The sequence below is a fragment of the Hyla sarda genome, chromosome 1 (genome assembly GCF_029499605.1).
Source record: "Hyla sarda isolate aHylSar1 chromosome 1, aHylSar1.hap1, whole genome shotgun sequence".
In the NCBI taxonomy this organism is placed as follows: domain Eukaryota; kingdom Metazoa; phylum Chordata; class Amphibia; order Anura; family Hylidae; genus Hyla; species Hyla sarda.
The window spans coordinates 93,138,599-93,157,281 of NC_079189.1; the positions used below are offsets into that span (position 1 = coordinate 93,138,599).

Sequence of the window (18,683 nt, forward strand, 5' to 3'; positions counted from 1 at the left end):
AGAGCACTGTTTATCTTTTTTGTTCATTTTTGGATTTTTTACATGTACCATTAAAGGTTAAATTTTATCCACTGTGGAGCTGGAGTTCCCTCTTCCCCATTTCTCCTACTTGGATCACATGTTTTAAGTACTTTGGAGGGCAGCTAAGTAGGTACTGTTCCTGAGTGTAGCTTGTGAGGGCTGCTTGAGCATGTGTGCTGGATGCCAGATGGGCAGAGGCACCAACATACCCCACTTCTATGGCCAGTGTACTAACATACAATGCAAGGTCAGTATGGGTAAAGGAAAGTCTAGATACAATACAGCTCTGGCACATACAGTATTAAAGGGGTTCTCCGGTGCTTAGACATCTTATCCCCTATCCAAAGGATAGGGGATAAGATGCCTGATCGCGGGAGTCCCGCCGCTGGGGACCCCCGGGATCTTGCACGCGGCTGACAGCTATCACGCCCCCTCCCGTAGGCTTGCATTGAGGGGCGGAGTGTGACGTCACACGGGGGTGGAGGCGTGACGTCACACGCCGCTGGGCCTGTGGTCGTCGGTAATCAGACCCAGAGCAAACACGCTCCGGGCACTGATTACAAACGAGGTGCCACGTGCAAGATCCCGGGGGTCCCCAGCTGCGGGACTCCCGCGATCAGGCATCTTATCCCCTATCCTTTGGATAGGGGATAAGATGTCTAGGCACGGGAGAACCCCTTTAAACCAATACCTCATTTAAAGGGGTTTGTCCTAGTGAAGAAAGTTGCCAGGTATACTTTCACCTGCCTTGCTTTCATGACTAAGTGTTTTCCTTCTTGTCTTCTAAATCTTAACAATAAATACATAAATTAGAGCTCTCATCCCAGTATTGTGAGCAGAGCATGCAAGGCATTACATAACACATACTACATGTCCTTGTTTTCAGCCACTGTTGCTATTGACTCACACACCAGCTTGTAAATAATGGAAGAAAAATCTCAAGAATTCTAAAGAAATAAACATGAATGTTGGTTTTCTTCTCTTATCTGGTTAGGAAAATATAACACTTCATCATTGCAAGAGGCAACTAATGCAAATAATGAAACACAGATCGTAGATAACATCTAAGAATGACATTAATTACATTAACATTGCCTCCATCCAAATACTTACATTGGAAGCTGTAGAGCAGTGTTTTCTAAACACTGTGTCTCCAGCTGTTGCAAAACTACAACTCCCAGCATGCACTGACAGCCTTTGGCTGTCCGTGCATGCTGGGAGTTGTAGTTTTGCAACAGCAGGAGGAACACTGGTAGGGAGACAGTGCTGAAGATTATAATGAATTGCTGTTACTCCAAGATGGCAGTGCCAGGTAAATACCCAATGGGTCAACAATGTGGGCCATGACAAAAACATCAGAGGTCTGATTTTACACAGATTTCTTGCTTACATAGTCCAGTAAAGATAAAGTGATAAGGTTACAACTACAATGGTAGAATGATATTGTTCTTTTCATAGCAAGTTTTGCAGACATGGTTTATGATAGATATAGATAATGATAAGCATGATTTTGTTAGACTATGATTAAGAACATTCCTTGCTAGAAACACGTCAATCTCTGGACATAAAAGCCGCTATCTGTATGCGTTTTAATCGTCATGAAAAATAAAAGATGTGGATTTTAAGGAACTATCCAAGGATTATTCTTCTTTGTGCTTTTGTTTATTTGGTTTATGATAGATATGGATTATATGTATGCTTGACCTTGGCTAGTGGTGATCTACGTGTTATTCAAAATAATGTTTAGCAATATATGGAAGGACCCTTCCTTAAAGCGCAACTGTCATGATATTTTAACCCCCCAGACTACTATAATGTTGATCCTGATGACCATAAAGTGACTGCAGCCATACCTTTATCACTGCTCTTCCTTCTTTTATAACTTATAAAATCCTTTTATTCAGCGATCAGGCACTGTCGGATAGGCGTGGCTTGGGGTTCGCTTAGCCCCGTCTCCTGCAACGCCTATTCTCTCTTTCATCGCTGGGACCGCTGCGTAGTAAGACACAGAGGTCCATAGCGCATGTGCCCCTCCTGTCCGGCTCTGATATTCTTCAAAATACAATGCCCATTGTTGTCCTCTTCAGCTCCCGGTGACAAGGTTGTGCAGATACTAGAGGCAGAGAGCTTGTTCGTTCACTGCCTCTAGTACAGCACAGAGCACATAGACGGCGGGAAGGATCGAGCTCTCGCTCTGTCAATTCAGGGCGGCGGCGCACACGTCTGAGAGGGGCGCATGCGCACTGGATTCGTTGTGGACCGCTCTGTCTTACTACACAGCGGTCCCAGCGCTGAAAGAGAGGATAGGTGTGGCGGTGGCAGGGTTTTGCAAACCCCATGCCACGCCTATCCGACTGTGCCTGACCGCTGAATAAAACGATTTTTTAAGTTATAAAAGAAGGAAGAGCAGCGATAAAGATATGGCTCCAGTCACTTTATGGTCATCAGGAACAACATTATAGTAGTCTGGGGGGTTAAAAATTATGACAATTGCGCTTTAAAGAGTACCTGTCATTTGGAAAAACTTTTAACATGTCCTAGCGACATGTGAAGAGTTTTGATTGACGGAGGTCTGCGTGTTCAGACCTCCGCCGATCAGGAGAACAAGCCGGTAGAAGTCTGCTCTGCCGCACACTAACTTCACTTCTTCATGTCACGTCATCAAGACATGCTCTGTAGACTTACATTACAGGTGTGTCTCGATCACGTGATACAAAGCAGGGACAGAACAAGCTGGGCGCAAACTTCTCCCGGCTCCGTTCTGATCGGAGGGATGAGTATATGTCAAAAGTTTTACCAAATGACAGTGGCCATTTAAAGACAAACGGTCAACACATATGTGCCACCCAAACATCTCCCAGTACCTTATAAAGTGAGTAAAAGGCTTTCACATGGTGCCTCTACATGTAGAAAGTAATTAAAGAAAAAAATCATTGTAAAACACTAGTACTGTATGCAGCTGAGCCTCTCTCAGCTGAGGTCATGCTGGCTCGGCCCATGCTCCATCCAGCACAGCTTGAGTGATGTCCCTGATGCTTGTACCGTTACTATCTTCAGTGCTCAAGGACGTCACTTATGCTGCAGTGAGGTGGGGCTTGGGAGTGGCCAGGGTGACTACAGCAAGTATATTTTTGTTATTTTTGCTCAATTTTAGTTTAAATGTATGCAGAAATATAGAAAATCCTACAGGGTCCACGTGCTTCCAAGCACCACTGTATTTACCCAACTCTATAAGGTATTGGGATTGTTTTGGTGGAATTTTAAGTACTATGGAATTTGCTGTTCTTGTAATAGGAACAATCAGTAAAAAAATGTTCCTGGCATCTTATTGATTGATTGTGAAGAGGCGTATACCTGCTGTATAGAACAGGCCTGATACCAGACACAGGTGGGCACTTATATACAGTAATAAAATTAATGAAGAACACCCAGAAGATGATGTTCTTCGCCTATGGCCAGCTATGCATTGTTCAATGCGCCTTCCAGGAAAACCAAACCCATGAATGTCCTTGTCTAAAAGTGTAGACAGGAACAACGCTCACTATTATGTAACACCATTAATCTCCTTACAGACAGGTGTTTATCGCTTCATTAAGTCAGTCAACGTATATTAGCCAAGTTTTATTATTGTCAGAACTTGCCAGCACCACAGCATAGCATATAATAAGCAACATGCTACAGCAGATTGCTGGAGTAAGAGGGAGAAAGTGTACAGAGGAAAGCTAGACTGCAGAATCCAGCTTCTATTAGAAAATATCTATTAAGAGGCATATTTTAATGAATACAAAAACAAAAAAATGCAATAGAAATCTTCAAGGCTCTTCACTTTCTTATACACAGAGATGATCTTGTGATTTTAACCCTGGATCATCACTCATCTGAAGGAGAAAACAGTCAGATGCCGGTGTCTGGGTGCAGACGGTCTGTTGCAAACAGCAGTTCAGGAATGTCGAGCGGTTTTAAAAGTCTGGTGGACAGAACAACCACCTAAAATAGGAACAGAAAAACAACAACTTTGAATCGTAATTTCTGTTTTACAGTAGAAAAAAAAAAAAAAGCACCCTACAGTAAAGCATGTGAGTGTTTTTTTTTTTTTTTTTTTGCTTTTTTCAAATACACTGCTCAAAAAGATAACACATCCTAGATCTGAATGAATTAACTAATCATATGAAATACTTTACATAGTTGAATGTGCTGACAACAAAATCACACAAATATTATCAATGGAAATCAAATTTATCAACCCATAGAGGTCTGGATATGGAGTCACACTCAAAATCAAAGTGGAAAACCACACTACAGGCTGATCCAACTTTGATGCAATATCCTTAAAAGTTAAAATGAGGCTCTGTAGTGTGTGTGGCCTCCACGTGCCCGTATGACCTCCCTACAACACCTGGGCATGCTCCTGATGAGGTGGCGGATGGTCTCCTGAGGGATGTCCTCCTAGACCTGAACTAAAGCATCCGCCAACTCCTGGACAGTCTGTGGTGCAACATGGCGTTGGTGGATGGAGCAAGACATGATGTCCCAGATGTAAAATAGTAACATAGTTCATAAGGTCGAAAAAAGACCATCAAGTCCATCAAGTTCAACTTATAACCTAATGAGTCCCTACTGAGTTTATATAGATCTAGAATTCATAACCTGTAATGTAATTATTCTCCAAAAATGCATCCAAATGTGCTCAAAAATGCATCCAAATGTGCTCAATTGGAATCAGGTCTGGAGACCGGGCGGACAAGTCCATAACATCAATGCCTTCCTATTCCAGGAACTGCTGACACACTCCAGCCACATGAGGTCTAGCATTGTCTTGCATTAGGAGGAACCCAGGGCCAACCGCACCAGCATATGGTCTCACAAGGGGTCTGAGGATCTCTTCTCGGTAGGTAATGGCAGCCAGGCTACCTCTGACCAGCACATGGAGGGCTGTGCACCCCCCAAAGAAATGTCACCCCACACCATTATTGATCCCCTGCCAAATTGGTCATGCTAGAGGATGTTGCAGGCAGCAGAACATTCTCCACAGCGTCTCCAGGCTTTGTCACGTCTGTCACATGTGCTCAGTGTGAACCTGCTTTCATCTGCGAAGAGCACAGGGCACCAGTAGAGAATTTGCCTATCTTGGTGTTCTCTGGTAAATGCCAAACGTCCTGCACAGTGTTGGGCTGGACAAATGCACATTTGTGGCCTGCTGGAGGTCATTTTGCAGGGCTCTGGCAGTGCTCTTCCTTGCACAAAGGCAGAGGTAGCGGTCCTGCTGCTGGGTTGTTGTCCTCCTATGGCCTCCTCCATGTCTCCTGATGTACTGGCCTGTCTCCTGGTAGCGCCTCCATGCTCTGGACACTACACTGACAGACATGGCAAACCTTCTTGCCACAGCTAGCATTGATGTGCCTTCCTGGATGAGCTGCACTACATGAGCCACTTGTGTGGGTTGTAGACTCTGTCTCATGCTACCACTAGAGTGAAAGCACTGCCAGCATTCAAAAGTGGCCAAAACATCAGCCAGGAAGCATAGGGACTGAGAAGTGGTTTGTGGTCACCACCTGCAGAATCACTCCTTTATTGGGGGTGTCTTGCTAATTGCCTATATTTTCCACCTGTTGCCTGTTCCATTTGCACAACAGCATGTGAAATTGATTGTCAATCAGTGTTGCTTCCTGAGTGGACAGTGTGATTTCACAGAAGTGTCATTGACTTGGAGTTACTTTGTGTTGTATAAGTGTTCCCTTAATTTTTTTTGAGCAGTGTAGGTTTAAAGGTAATCAAGCATTAGATTTTATCATATATATAACACTTGGCAATACGTTATATATGGTAAAATCTTCATATCATCACCCTTACCGAGGGACATTTTTTGCCCGCAGGGATGGTGAGAATATGAAGTTTGTAAGTCTCCCCCATCGCCCTGTAAGTAGTCTCCAGGGCGGGGAGCTATACTTACCTAGTCCCGCTGCACTGGCAATAGTGACGCTCCCTCGGCACGTCACTGCGGCCAGAGCGACGAGACTAAGTAAGTATAGCTCCCCGCCCAGGAGACTACTTACAGGGCGATGGGGGAGACTTACAAACTTCATTTCCTCACCATCCCTGCGGGCAAAAAATGTCCCTTTTAGGAATGTCCCCCAGGGATGGCGAGGATGAAGATTTTACCATATATAACTCGTTGCCAAGCATTATATATGGTAAAATCGAATGCTTAGTTCTCTTTAAACTTTCTTTAAAAAACCTTATGAGGTTTTTGAGGCTCCCTGAGCATACAACACAGAACTCCAAGCTCCTTTCATAGACATAGATATATAATATAAATATCACATATATATATGTCATATATAATTCATCCTGTAGCTACTTCCTTGAAGAGACTGCAGGCTGCTAGACTTTTATGTTTTAACTCTTTGTCTATGTGGGGGCTTTAGACCTCTGTATAAATAAAAACAGAGTTCCAACTACTATAAAGATTTTATACTTTGGATATTAATCTTTAAACCATATAATTTATGGACAAAAGTATAAGATCATTATAGTAGTAATAAAGATAATGAAGTCCCCAACAAAATACTATGTACAGAACTAAGACATGACTAATGTCAAGTGTCAGCATGTTTAGGGGCTCAGGGACTATATTTAAAAAAAAAAAAAAAAAAAAAAAAAAAAACTGTCCCATAATCCTTGTGCTTTAATAAGAATTCAATGTTTCAGACTGTTGGAATTCTGTCCCATCAAAAAATCCTCACTCACCAATCATTTGAAGTGCATAAATATATATATTGTTCTAAACTGATAGTAAAGCTGTGTATAGCTTTACTTTAAGTCTAGAACAAAATAAATATTAATGCACTTGTTATTAATGGTGCATGAGGATTTTCTTTCATCTCCTAAAACAAAAAAATCAATATTAGACATTGTTTGTGCATTGACATGGGAAGTAATCTCATAGATGTTTGCACCTAATTCATAATCAGACAGAGCATTCATAAAGTGTAACAAAGGATTGCAAGCATCATAAAGAAGTTATACTCACAGATTCTAAAATGGTAAATATTATCAATGCAATAGAATCATAGTCCTACATTGGCATCAGGGGTGACAAATAAACTGGCAACCCCAGACACATTCTGTTTTTAACTATTCTAAAAGTAATTATTACATTAACCATATACTGTAATATTACAGAACAAAACAAAACAGTAGTACAAATGGATAGTAAAAACTTTGTAATATAAACCCTCATATTTTACTTAAAAATTGATAAAATCTGTCTCCAGAAAGATCAGTTCACTGAGGGATCAGTTTACAACTGCCAAAAGAAAACTATTTAAAGATAAGTGGGAAGAGAGGGAGTGACTGAACAGATACAGAGGCAGAAAGAGACACACAGAGAAGGTGCTGAAAGATCTAGTTATATTTAACCCCTTGCCGGATTCACAGCTTACACTATTCACTACGGCTCTATAATGTCCTCCGTCCTGCTGCTGCTTCTGAGAGTGAGCTAAAGAAATACAGATGCTTAAAAACGGTAAAAAATGCCAGACACTAAGTTTATTATTTATTCTTAGAGTGGCCTTTGTTCCAGGGAAGTGTACATATGATAGGTTTAAAACTACACATCATAACATAAAGCCAAGCACACTAGACATGAACAAAGTAATTGACAATCTGGTACAGTGGAAAGAGGGTTAACCACAAGTGTCCACTACTCATCTCCTGAGAAGTTTCTTGAAAAGTCAGTGACCATTTAGGCCTTGAGCTGGCATTGTGCTACAAATAGTCAGTAACACTTTCACAATATAAATAGATATTATACCAACTAAATGTACAGGGTGGCTAGACAGCAACTATTGGTGAACTGTTAAGCTCTTGCCATGCACGTCACAGTGTCTCAGACAATAATGAGAAGGATGTACATGTCTCATTGTATTTTTTTAAATTACTGGAACAAGATGACAGCTGATGCTGCTGACGTGTAAAAGGTTCTTCTCAGGGAGCTGGGAGAAATAAATTGCTAAAATTTGTAGTATTCTAGTTAGACTTAATATGTGTGATGCAACTAAAAGCAGAGAGATAGCAAGGATAAAAAGAGTTATATTAATTTATATTATTTGATATTGAATCAATAACTACAACCTGCATTACTGCATTACATCATATATAAATGAATATGTATATTTATTTTGTAAATGTACGTGAAATTAAAATCTATGGATAAACCCTTTTTCCTGAAAATGAATATTTTGGGGATTTGCATCCGCCACCAAAATACCCTATGGCAGTGTTTCCCAAGCAGCGTGTCTCCAGCTGTTGCAAAACTCCCAGCATGCCTTGTCAGTCAGTGGCTGTCCGGCAATACTGGAAGTTGTTGTTTTTCATCAGCTGAAGGCTCTGTTTTGGAAACAGTGCTGTACAAAATGTTTTTTTTCTATTGGGGGGGGGGGGGAGACTGTGTGAGAGGTATGTGTATATGTAGTGTTTTACTTTTTATTATGTGTATTGTAGTGTTTTTAGGGTACATGCGCACGGGAGGGGGTTTACAGTGAGTTTCTCGCAGGGAGTTTGAGCTGCGAGGGGGGCCGCAAATTGGTTTTAAATACAGTGTATATACTTCCCTTGCTGTGAGCACACTGCAGGTACACACAGACAATAAAAGATGAGTGATACCAGTATGGTATTATGACAATCTCTACTATGGGAAGAGAAACACACTGATACTTTTAACCCTTTGTTTTTTGTAGTGTGTTGAGTTACTAATAAAGATAAGAGTTTAAATATATGGTAAATTTAGGGAATTAGTGGATCACCCTTGGTGATCTTATGGTTAGCGGCGGAAAATTTGCCGCATCTCAAACTTACGGCAGAAAACTCGCTGTAAACCCGCCCGTGTGAATGTACCCTGTACATTCACATGGGGGGGGGGCAAACCTCCAGCTGTTGCAAAACTACAACTCCCACCATGCACTGACAGACCATACATGCTGGGAGTTGTAGTTATGCAACAGCTGGAGGCACATTGGTTGCGCAATACACTGAGTGTTTGTTACTTAACTCAGTGTTTTGCAACGAGTGTGCCTTAAGCTGCTGCAAAACTAGAACTCCCAGCATGTACAGTCTCTTAGTGCATGCTGGGAGTTGTATTTTTGCAACAGCTGGAGGCACACTGGTTGCGAAACACTGAGTTAGGACACAAACTCTGTTTCACAACCAATGTGTCTCCAGTTGTTGCAAAACTGCAACACTCAGCATGCATTGACAGTTTAACGGCATGCTGAGAGTTGTAGTTTTGCAACAGCTGGAGGCACACTGCTACAACTCCCAGCATGCCCTTTGGTAGTCTGTGCATGCTGGGAGTTGTAGTTATGCAACAGCTGGGTGCACACTTTTTCAAAGAAAAAATGTGTCTCCATCTGTTGCATAACTAAAACCCCCAGCATGCACAGACTACCAAAGGGCATGCTGGGAGTTGTAGATGGAACTCCAGCTGTTGCAAAACTACAACTCCCAGCATGCCCTTTGGCTGTGCATGCTGAGAGTTGTTGCAAGCAACAGCAGGCCTCACCTCCTGCTGTATCCTGCCACCACTCCTGCCGCCAGGACCGCCGCCGCTCCTGAGGGGACCCACACCGGGCCAGGGAGAGGTAGGAGACCCCCGCCGGGTAGGAGACCCCAGCAGGGCAGTGATTGGTTGGCCGTTCCGACCGATCAATCACGTGATTGTGAGGTGGCACCCTCACTCCTGCTGGGTAAGGATGAATGGGGCCGTCTCGGACAGCCCCACTCACCCTTTTTTTCCGGGTCACCAGAGACCCGATTGATCCAGAATCGCCGCAAATCGCCATTCTGAATTGACCGACATGGGGGAGTCTCAGGACCCCCCCAGGGGTTTGCACTGGGTGCCTGCTGAATGATTTCAGCAGGCATCCTGGTCCGGTCCCTGCCCGGCGGGGACTGAAATTCCCATGGGTGTACAGGTACGCCCTGGGTCTTTAAGTACCAAGGAGCCAGGGCATACCCATACACCGTGGGTCCTTAAGGGGTTAAAGCAACTTTCAGAAACTTTGTGATTGATGGCCTATAGTCAGGAAAGGCCATCAATATCTGATCAGTGTGATGCCAAAACCCGGTACCCCACTAAGAAGCTGTTTGGCAGAGCAGCTGTGTTTAGATGTACACAGTGAATGTCAGAAGCATTGACTCCATACACTGTGTAGTGGTCATGCCGTGTTACTGTAGCTCTGCTCCCACAGAAATGAGGCCACTATAGTAAGTAAATTGTGCAGTGGTCTTCCAGTGCTTTCCTTTATTGTGTACATCCAAACACAGAGTCATCAGGGTGGTCCTCGATGGCTTCTTCCCACCCAGTCAGCTTTCATTGATGGATCTCTTACTATTTGGGTATAGGGAGAGATCTACCAATACAGACTGGCAGAGCAGAAAGAAGCCAGAGACTGCCCTGATGACTCATGGTTCAGGCAGCATGAAAGAATCAACAGGTTTCTTGTAACTAAACTCCATGTGCTTTAGCTCACCCCCACCCCACCAAATAGCAGAGTTCATAGCGTTTAAAGGGGTACTCCACTGGCCAGCATTCGGAAGTAAATGTTCCGAATGCGGTTTTCCTGCTGCGGGGTCCGCCACGCCCCTCGTGACATCACAGCAACGCCCCCTCAATGCAAGTCTATGGAGAGGTCCCATAGACTTGCATTGAGGGGGCGTGGCTGTAATGTCATGAGGGGCGTGGCCGACCAGAAGTGCGAAAACAGCATTCGGAACATTTAGTTCTTAATGCTGGCCAGTGGAGTACCCCTTTAACTCCTCTCTGAAAAGAAGGTTTATCGTTGTGACCATAAAGTTCAAATTTGGTCTCAATATTTCAGAAGTTGTAAGAAGTTTAATGGCTGTTTTATGGAATTAGTGCAGAAATGGCTTTGTTCTGGCATCTCTACCATGTTCACATTGTTGCTTATGGGTTTTGGGTTTAGTGCATTGTAGCTTTTGTATGAATGAACCCATTATTTCCACTTCATCACAGATTGAACAGAACTGATTTTCATTTTAGCATCTTAGGATCTCTCTTTATATAATTTTATGATTCATGAAGTTGAAGTCCTTCTGCCCACATATCGTTTAAGAATTTTTGCTTTCTTCGTGCTTTAATCATGCAGTATGGATGAAAAGGTTTCTCAAGACCTAAGAAATGCATTAGCTATATACAGATAGTAATTACAAAAGGCACAGTGTTGGCAACCTGAGTGTTACCGGACAGGATATTACTCCTTGAGGAGAGTGCAAAAAGACACGTGGCCCCCTTTCATCAGGCCTTAAAGGGGTCCAGCTTCGTTTTTTAAGGTCTGATACCTCTCATGGGCAGCACCAGAGAGTAAGCTCTCTTCCTTCTGGAGTAGAGCTACTTTTGCATATTATCAGCCCAAAAGTACAGTGATCCCTCAACTTACAATGGCCTCAACATACAATAGTTTCAACATACGATGGTCTGTTCTGGACTATCGTAACTTGAAACCAGACTCAACATACAATGCTATGGAATGTGCGAAACGTGTCAATGACTGGAAGAACCGACCAATCAGAATGGATATTTCACTGGTAAAACCAGTGTATTACTGAAGCGTATGCACTGACTGATGTCTGGTAGCGCCCCCTACAGTACAGGGAGGTATTACATGTTCTGTACTCTTTACCTGTGCCAGGGTTAGCTGCTCCTTTGGACACCAGGTGAGGGCGACTCCATTTTCCTTTTTTTGCGTGTTCTGTACAGGACCCTGAAGAAGCTTCTGTCCTCTACATAGACCAGTGTTTTCCAAAGAGGGGGCCTCCAGCTGTTGCAAAACTACAACTCCCAGCATGCCCGGACAGGCGAAGGCTGTCCGGGCATGCTGGGAGTTGTAGTTTTGCAACATCTGGAGGCACTCTGGTTGGGAAACACTGAAATAGACAGTGATTTACAGCTCCCAGCAGCTCTTTCTTACTTTTATATGTAAGGATTTTCTTTATCTATATTAGTTATCTACTTATTTTTCTTTATTCCTCACTTTTTCCTATTTTTGGATGACATTTTGGGGGCTTCAGAACCAATTACCAGGTTTCCATAGAGTTCTGGTCTCAACATACGATGGTTTCAACATACAATAGTCGTCCTGGAACCAATTAATATTGTAACTTGAGGGACCACTGTATATGAACTTCAACTAAAGGTCAATGTGTGTGAATTTGTTGTTATTTTTATCCTCTTTTCAGTAGGAACAGATCCGCTTAACTTAAGCAATCTTGTATATTAACAAACTACGTTTTGAAGGAACATTTATATTTTCCACAGATCTTGCATAAGCAAACCTATGAGCACCCCTGTATTTTAATATTGAGGTAGTCTGGGACCTTGACTTTTGCATTTGTCATCACTGAACATACTAGTAGAAATGATGCCACTATGATATATATTCTTATTAAAAAAATGGAACTTATTTTATTATTTATAAGTAGAGATGAGCGAACTTACAGTAAATTTGATTCGTCACGAACTTCTCGGCTCGGCAGTTGATGACTTTTCCTGCATAAATTAGTTCTTCAGGTGCTCCGGTGGGCTGGAAAAGGTGGATACAGTCCTAGGAGACTCTTTCCTAGGAATGTATCCATCTTTTCCAGGACACCGGAGCACCTGAAGGCTGAATTAATTTACACAGGATAAATCATCAACTGCCGAGCCGAGAAGTTCGTGACGAATCGAATTTACTGTAAGTTCGCTCATCTCTATTTATAAGCCTCCCTGTCAGTCCACATCAGGAGGGGAACAAAGCTGTGACAGATCATAGGCAAAAGCATTCACTGTACCCAACGGATGGGTAGTGGGGAGAGGCAATGTATAGTTTGACTGCAGTCAGCAAGAGAAGCTCATATATAATAAAGTAAACAGAATTTTTTGGAAATGTACATTTGCTAATGTATTTAGTGACTTATGCAAAAATCATAGCACTCTGCCAATTCACCTCTCTCTGCCTGTCACTGCTTGCAGCAAGAACAGTGTTCAAATTCACAGAAAGTCAATAAACATTCTAAAGGCCTTAAAGGGGTACTCCAGTGGAAAACTTTTTTTTTTTTTTTTAATCAACTGGTGCCAGAAAGTTAAACAGATTTGTAAATTACTTCTATTAAAAAATCTTAATCCTTCAAGTACTTATTAGCTGCTGAATACTATAGAGGAAATTATTTTCTTTTTGGAACACAGAGCTCTCTGCTGACATCACAAGCACAGTGCTCTCTGCTGACATCTCTGTCCATTTTAAGAACTTATACAAGGAGAGATTCCTCCAATTTTAGCAGAGTTCATAAAGGTGCTGGAGATCAATAAAAAAGGCAACTTCTCTTTATTCCCACAATGCACCACGTTTCGCAGAAGTTTCACTTCATCAGGCATGATGCCCTCTCAGCTTCTCCCTCCGGGGTAGAGAGGGATCCCACACCAAAGACCTCCAGCGCTCAAGCGGACTACACAATAACCATCTGTACCGGACATCTTCACCTCTCCTACACCTTCCCTGTGCTGCCGGGGCTGAGAGGCATCAATCCGGATTACCGTTAAGCGCTGCTATGCGTATATGACTGCTTTATCCGGAGCCGGTAAGAGGCACTAAGTGCCTGACTCTGATCCATTTTCCCTCTTGTACTTTGTCCCTGTGCCTTTGGGGTACAGAGGATAGATCTTTAGCGCTATTGCGCATACAAGTATACTCAGTGGGCTCGTAACGGCGAGCCTCCAGCCCTGCAAAAACTATTTATTGGATATATCCTATTACATACACTGGACTATAAACCTCCACCATTGTCCCACCGTTGAAGTGCAATACTATTTTAATGTCATGTTTTAAATGTTTATAACTAACTTTTACCATTCTATTTTAGTGAGCTGTCTGCGGCAAGGGCCCTGCCCCCGACCTCACAGTATTATTCAATAAATGTAATTATATTTTATATCTTATTATCAGACACTTGCTTTCTTCCTTATTTATCTCTATTTATTCTGCCTTATTCTAAACTTTCTTCCTAGCCTAGTAGGACTGTTATTTTTCCATTTTTAAATTTACATATCTGTTTAACTTTCTGGCACCAGTTGATTTAAATAAAATAAAAAGTTTTCCACCGGACTACCCCTTTAAAGGGGTAATCCGGGATCAAACACTTTATCCTCTATCCAAAGGATTGGGGATAAGATGGCTGATCGCAGGGGACCCGCGCCGTTACATGATGTCACAAGGGGGCGTGGTGTTACATCACGTCTCCAGTCTTGGAAACCTGGAGGTTTCCGAAACTGGAGACGCAGCCCCGCATACAATGCGGGTGCTGCAGGAAGATTGTGGGGGGTCCCAGCGTCAGGCCCCCCGCAATCAGACATCTTAGGGGATAAAATGTTTGATCCCGGAATACCCCTTTAACCCACGGAACAGTACCTCCACATATACGATAGTGGATGCTGTGCGATTTTAACACTTTTTATCTTCACTCATTACCTTTCTCGTCTGCTCCTAGAATAGGGCAAACGCCGGTATATGAATAAAACAAAAAGTCTAGAGACTTTCTGAAAGCCTGAATCTGTGGAATGGCAGCTCTGGATGGATAATAATGGTTACCACATCTTTTTCAAGTTCTTCCATCAATCAGATCAGCATCTTACAAAGCTGCCCTTTTGTATGAGCATTATCGTTTAAAGGGAACCTGTTAGGTGCTTCAGGTCGACACAAGCGCCCTAAATAGAATAAGCTATCATTTACTCTGAAACTCTATGGCATTTCAAATAGATGTAAGATTAAAAGACAAGCTGAGAATAGAGCATAAAGTCAAGGGGGGCAATAGCTTATCAATCAAGCATGGTGTAGAGTCGGCCTCTTTTACTTTATACCCCATTCTTAAACTTCTCTGAAACTCTGTAACAATCCAGAGTAAATCATAGCTCAATGTAATAAAAGTGCCTTTCCTCGTTTGATGCCACCCTTGGTTTGGGCACTGCGAAGCACCTTATAGATTCCCTTCAATAATTTACCGTCTATACAGTGTTTTGGTATAAGCAAATATATTATACCTACTGATTAATATAATTACTTTTATACTCCGGATTGGTTTATCTAAATAGTGGATTCAATCAGATATCAGAAGTAATTTCTAACTGCCCCTTGAATCTTTGTACTCGCCAATGAAAAGAACACAAATTACAGTTGTATGCAAAAGTTCAGGCACCTCTGACAATTTCCATGATTTTCATTTATAAATAATTGGGTGTTTGGATCAGCAGGTATGGAAACTCACTTTGGTCAAGCCAGCTTCATTTGGGAAGAAGGTGCTGTGGACTGATGAAACAAAGTTGGAGTTATTTGGTCATAACAAGGAGCGTTATGCATGGTGTCAAAAGAACACAGTGTTCCAAGACAACCTGCTACCCCCAGTGAAGCTTGGTGGAGGATTCATCATGTTGTGGAGCTCTGCGGCCAGTGCCAGTACTGGGAGTCTTGTTAAAGTTGAGGGTCACTTGGATTCGAGGACGCTATTTCTGCTAAAGGAGGCTTAACTAAATATTGATGGGATATTTCTGTTGGGGTGCCCAAATTTATGCACCTGTCTTTTCATGCAGATGCATATTTTCTGTTCATCCAATACACCTCCTGTCACTACTAAAATATTAATGTGTTTTTCAGATATTTAACAGCTTAAAATTAGGTTGCTGATCCAAACATCCAGTTATTTATAAATGAAAATCATGGAAATTGTCAGGTGTGCCTAAAACGAGCATTTGCTGTCAACATTAAAGGGGTACTCCGGTGGAAAACATTTTTTTTAATCAACTGGTGCCAAAAAGTTAAACAGATTTATAATTTATAAATTATATAGAGGAGTTGGAGAGGCTCTTGTCCGACTACCCACCAAATAAACCCGGGCTACCTAATTAGACACCTATACCCAAGGTGTCAAATTGTAGTTTGTCTGTAGAAATATATATATTAGGGCTCAGGGTTTGAGACAACTGGACAGGTAGTATTTCAAGTAATATTTCAATTTATTAATTATATATAATGTGACAATAGAATATAAGATAAAATGTGAATAGCAGCAACTGCGTCTCACAGGGCCCTTGTGTAGGCGAAGCACCAACTATTAAAAACTATAACATGTGTATAGCACAGAGTATAAAATATAAAAAATAAAAATACTTATGTAAAATTGTTATAAAAAATAGAGACCACCATAAACATATATAGGGAGAGGGATCTGGGTGGGAAAGTCTTAGTCCATCCACAATAGTCAATTATCTCCTCTCTTAAAAAAGTCCTGCTAATATAGACAGATTCCGGTATTTTAGTAACCAATAGCAACCATAAGGTTAGTAACCCGTGGCAACCATTCAGATGAGTCCGGCTATCGTGATAGTTCGCAATTCAACACTTTAGTAGATGATATACTTGCTATTTGCAGACAATATTCAACGTAAAAAGCTAGTGTGCAGTCACAATTAATATGCATGCATATTTTTACGATACTTTGCATCTCACCACTCCCGGACACTGATGCGCTGAACTTCACGGGGATGCTGCGATCTCCTCCTGTTGCGCTGTGGAATCCCACAGTGTGTTAGCACTGAGTAACTCTCTTGGCATGAGACAGCATCACCGGAGACTCGGCCGTCTCCCACGGTGGTGATGCTGGTAGATGGTGGGTTACGTGTGGTGTTGTCGTAGCGGTTCTGCGGGTATGTCGGTGGCGTCCTCGTGGCAGCGAGGCGCGGATGTCTCCTTCACCGGGTGTCGGGTGATTGACAGTTTATTTTCCGGTATCGGACTGCTATTTAATGAGCAGGGCAAGTGCACTGGTGGTCTCAATAGGTGTTGAGGGGACGCTGGACGCGTTTCAGGACTGTCTCAGTCCTTTCTTCAGCAGCTAAGAATAAGTATATACTTATTCTTAGCTGCTGAAGAAAGGACTGAGACAGGTACAGGTACGCCCTGGGTCCTTAACTACCAGGGAGCAAGGGCGTACCCATATGCCCTGGGTCCTTAAGGGGTTAAATATCGGCACCACATTTGCCATGCGCCAGTCCTGGGGAACAGTCCCTGTTACTAAAGAGTCCCTGAATATTAAAAATAGGGGTCTGTCTATTACATTACTTAATTCCTTTAGAACACGGGGTGAATGCCATCTGGACCTGGCGATTTGTCTATTTTGATTTTTTGTAGGCGGCACTGTACTTCTTCCTGGGTTAGACAGGTGACCTGTACTGGGGAGTTTACCTGATCTCGCCATATTTCACCTGGCATTTCATTTTCCTCGGTGAATACAGTGGAGAACAATTAGTTTAATATATTTGCTTTTTCCTGATCCCCGTTTATAATTTCCTCCTCATCACTTTTCAAAGGGCCAACACTTTCATTTTTGACCTTTCTGCTATTTATATAGTTAAACATTTTGGGGTTAGTTTTAATCTCTTTGGCAATGAGTCTTTCTATCTCTATTTTTGCGGCTTTTATCTGTTTTTTTTATTACATATTTTACATTTTTCTCTATAGCTTTTTAATGCTTCTATACTGCCATAGTGCTATGGAGTTTGGAATAAATGTAAACTATTTTGCATTTTTTAGTGAATACATTTGAAAGGTTATATTCTTGTCAGGAGAAAGACCTATAACCTAGGTCAAGCTGAAGCCCGGCATACGCCAGATGGGGTGTCACTGCTGTCAAATGTGCCCTAGAGAGGCAGCCAACATTCCTGCAGTGTATGTTAGAAACATTTCTCTTATTAATGATGTGCTGATTGTTGGGGTCTTCATTAGGCTCTCGTTGAGGCGTCCATCAGTACGTAACAATTGAATCACCGCTGAAGCCAGAGAAAGTATTTCTCCTGCTCTATTTGAAAGCGATGAATGAGAAGTGAATTGGGGAGAAGAATTTGTTTGGAATCAGGAGTACCAGAAAGAAGTCTTTCACTTAACAGAACCATTGATGGAGCACAATGCCTAACTGAGTGCTAAATTGAGCAGAAAATATCAGCCTTAACTCTTTCATTGCTGAATGAAGGCCTCTTAACAAGACCCACAAACCTTTTCTAGACACGTTGAGGATGTTTTAAAATTTAGAATTGCTATTAATATTCATATAATGGACAAAAAAGCTACTTTTCTAATTTACTGACATTCAATGTTCTCAGCCAACCCTGTCTCAGTAAAGACAATTATTTACTGTGCTGCCCACACCAGCAGGTTGACATACAACTAAGTGCAATTTCACCGGCACCAGGTCTAATTCGGTCCACAGGTATCAGTGATTTGGGGAATATTTACCTTTCTATTGCTGCCTGGGGTGACTTTAAAGTTAAATTGCCACTGTCAGATACAAAAACTTTTTATATTTTGTACATCTTGACAAAACATTAACCTTTCTAATATACTTCATAGGAAAATGTTATTTCATTTGTATAGAAATCATGGCTTATAAAATCATGGCTTTGTCCAAGCTGAAGCACAGCCTTAGACAAAGTCCAGTAAGTCCTCTGTACTGTCTGATAGTACTCCTCTGTGCTCTCTCCTGTCTGATAGGACTCCTCTGTGCTCTCTCCTTACGGATAGGACTCCTCTGTGCTCTCTTCCTGTCTGATCGCACTCCTCTGTGCT

The 18,683-nt window shown here is 42.1% G+C and overlaps 1 protein-coding gene across 1 annotated transcript in view; it reads right to left on the minus strand.

Annotated features, from left to right (window-relative positions):
* Positions 1-2,503: 2,503 nt before the first annotated feature.
* SCFD2 (sec1 family domain containing 2) overlaps positions 2,504-18,683 on the minus strand; it is a 555,742-nt gene continuing 539,562 nt past the window's right edge. Inside the window, exon 9 of the mRNA XM_056558002.1 lies at positions 2,504-4,008. Within this exon, the coding sequence (XP_056413977.1) occupies positions 3,916-4,008 (93 nt within the window). The 3' untranslated portion in view covers positions 2,504-3,915. The remainder of the gene's footprint in view (positions 4,009-18,683) is intronic.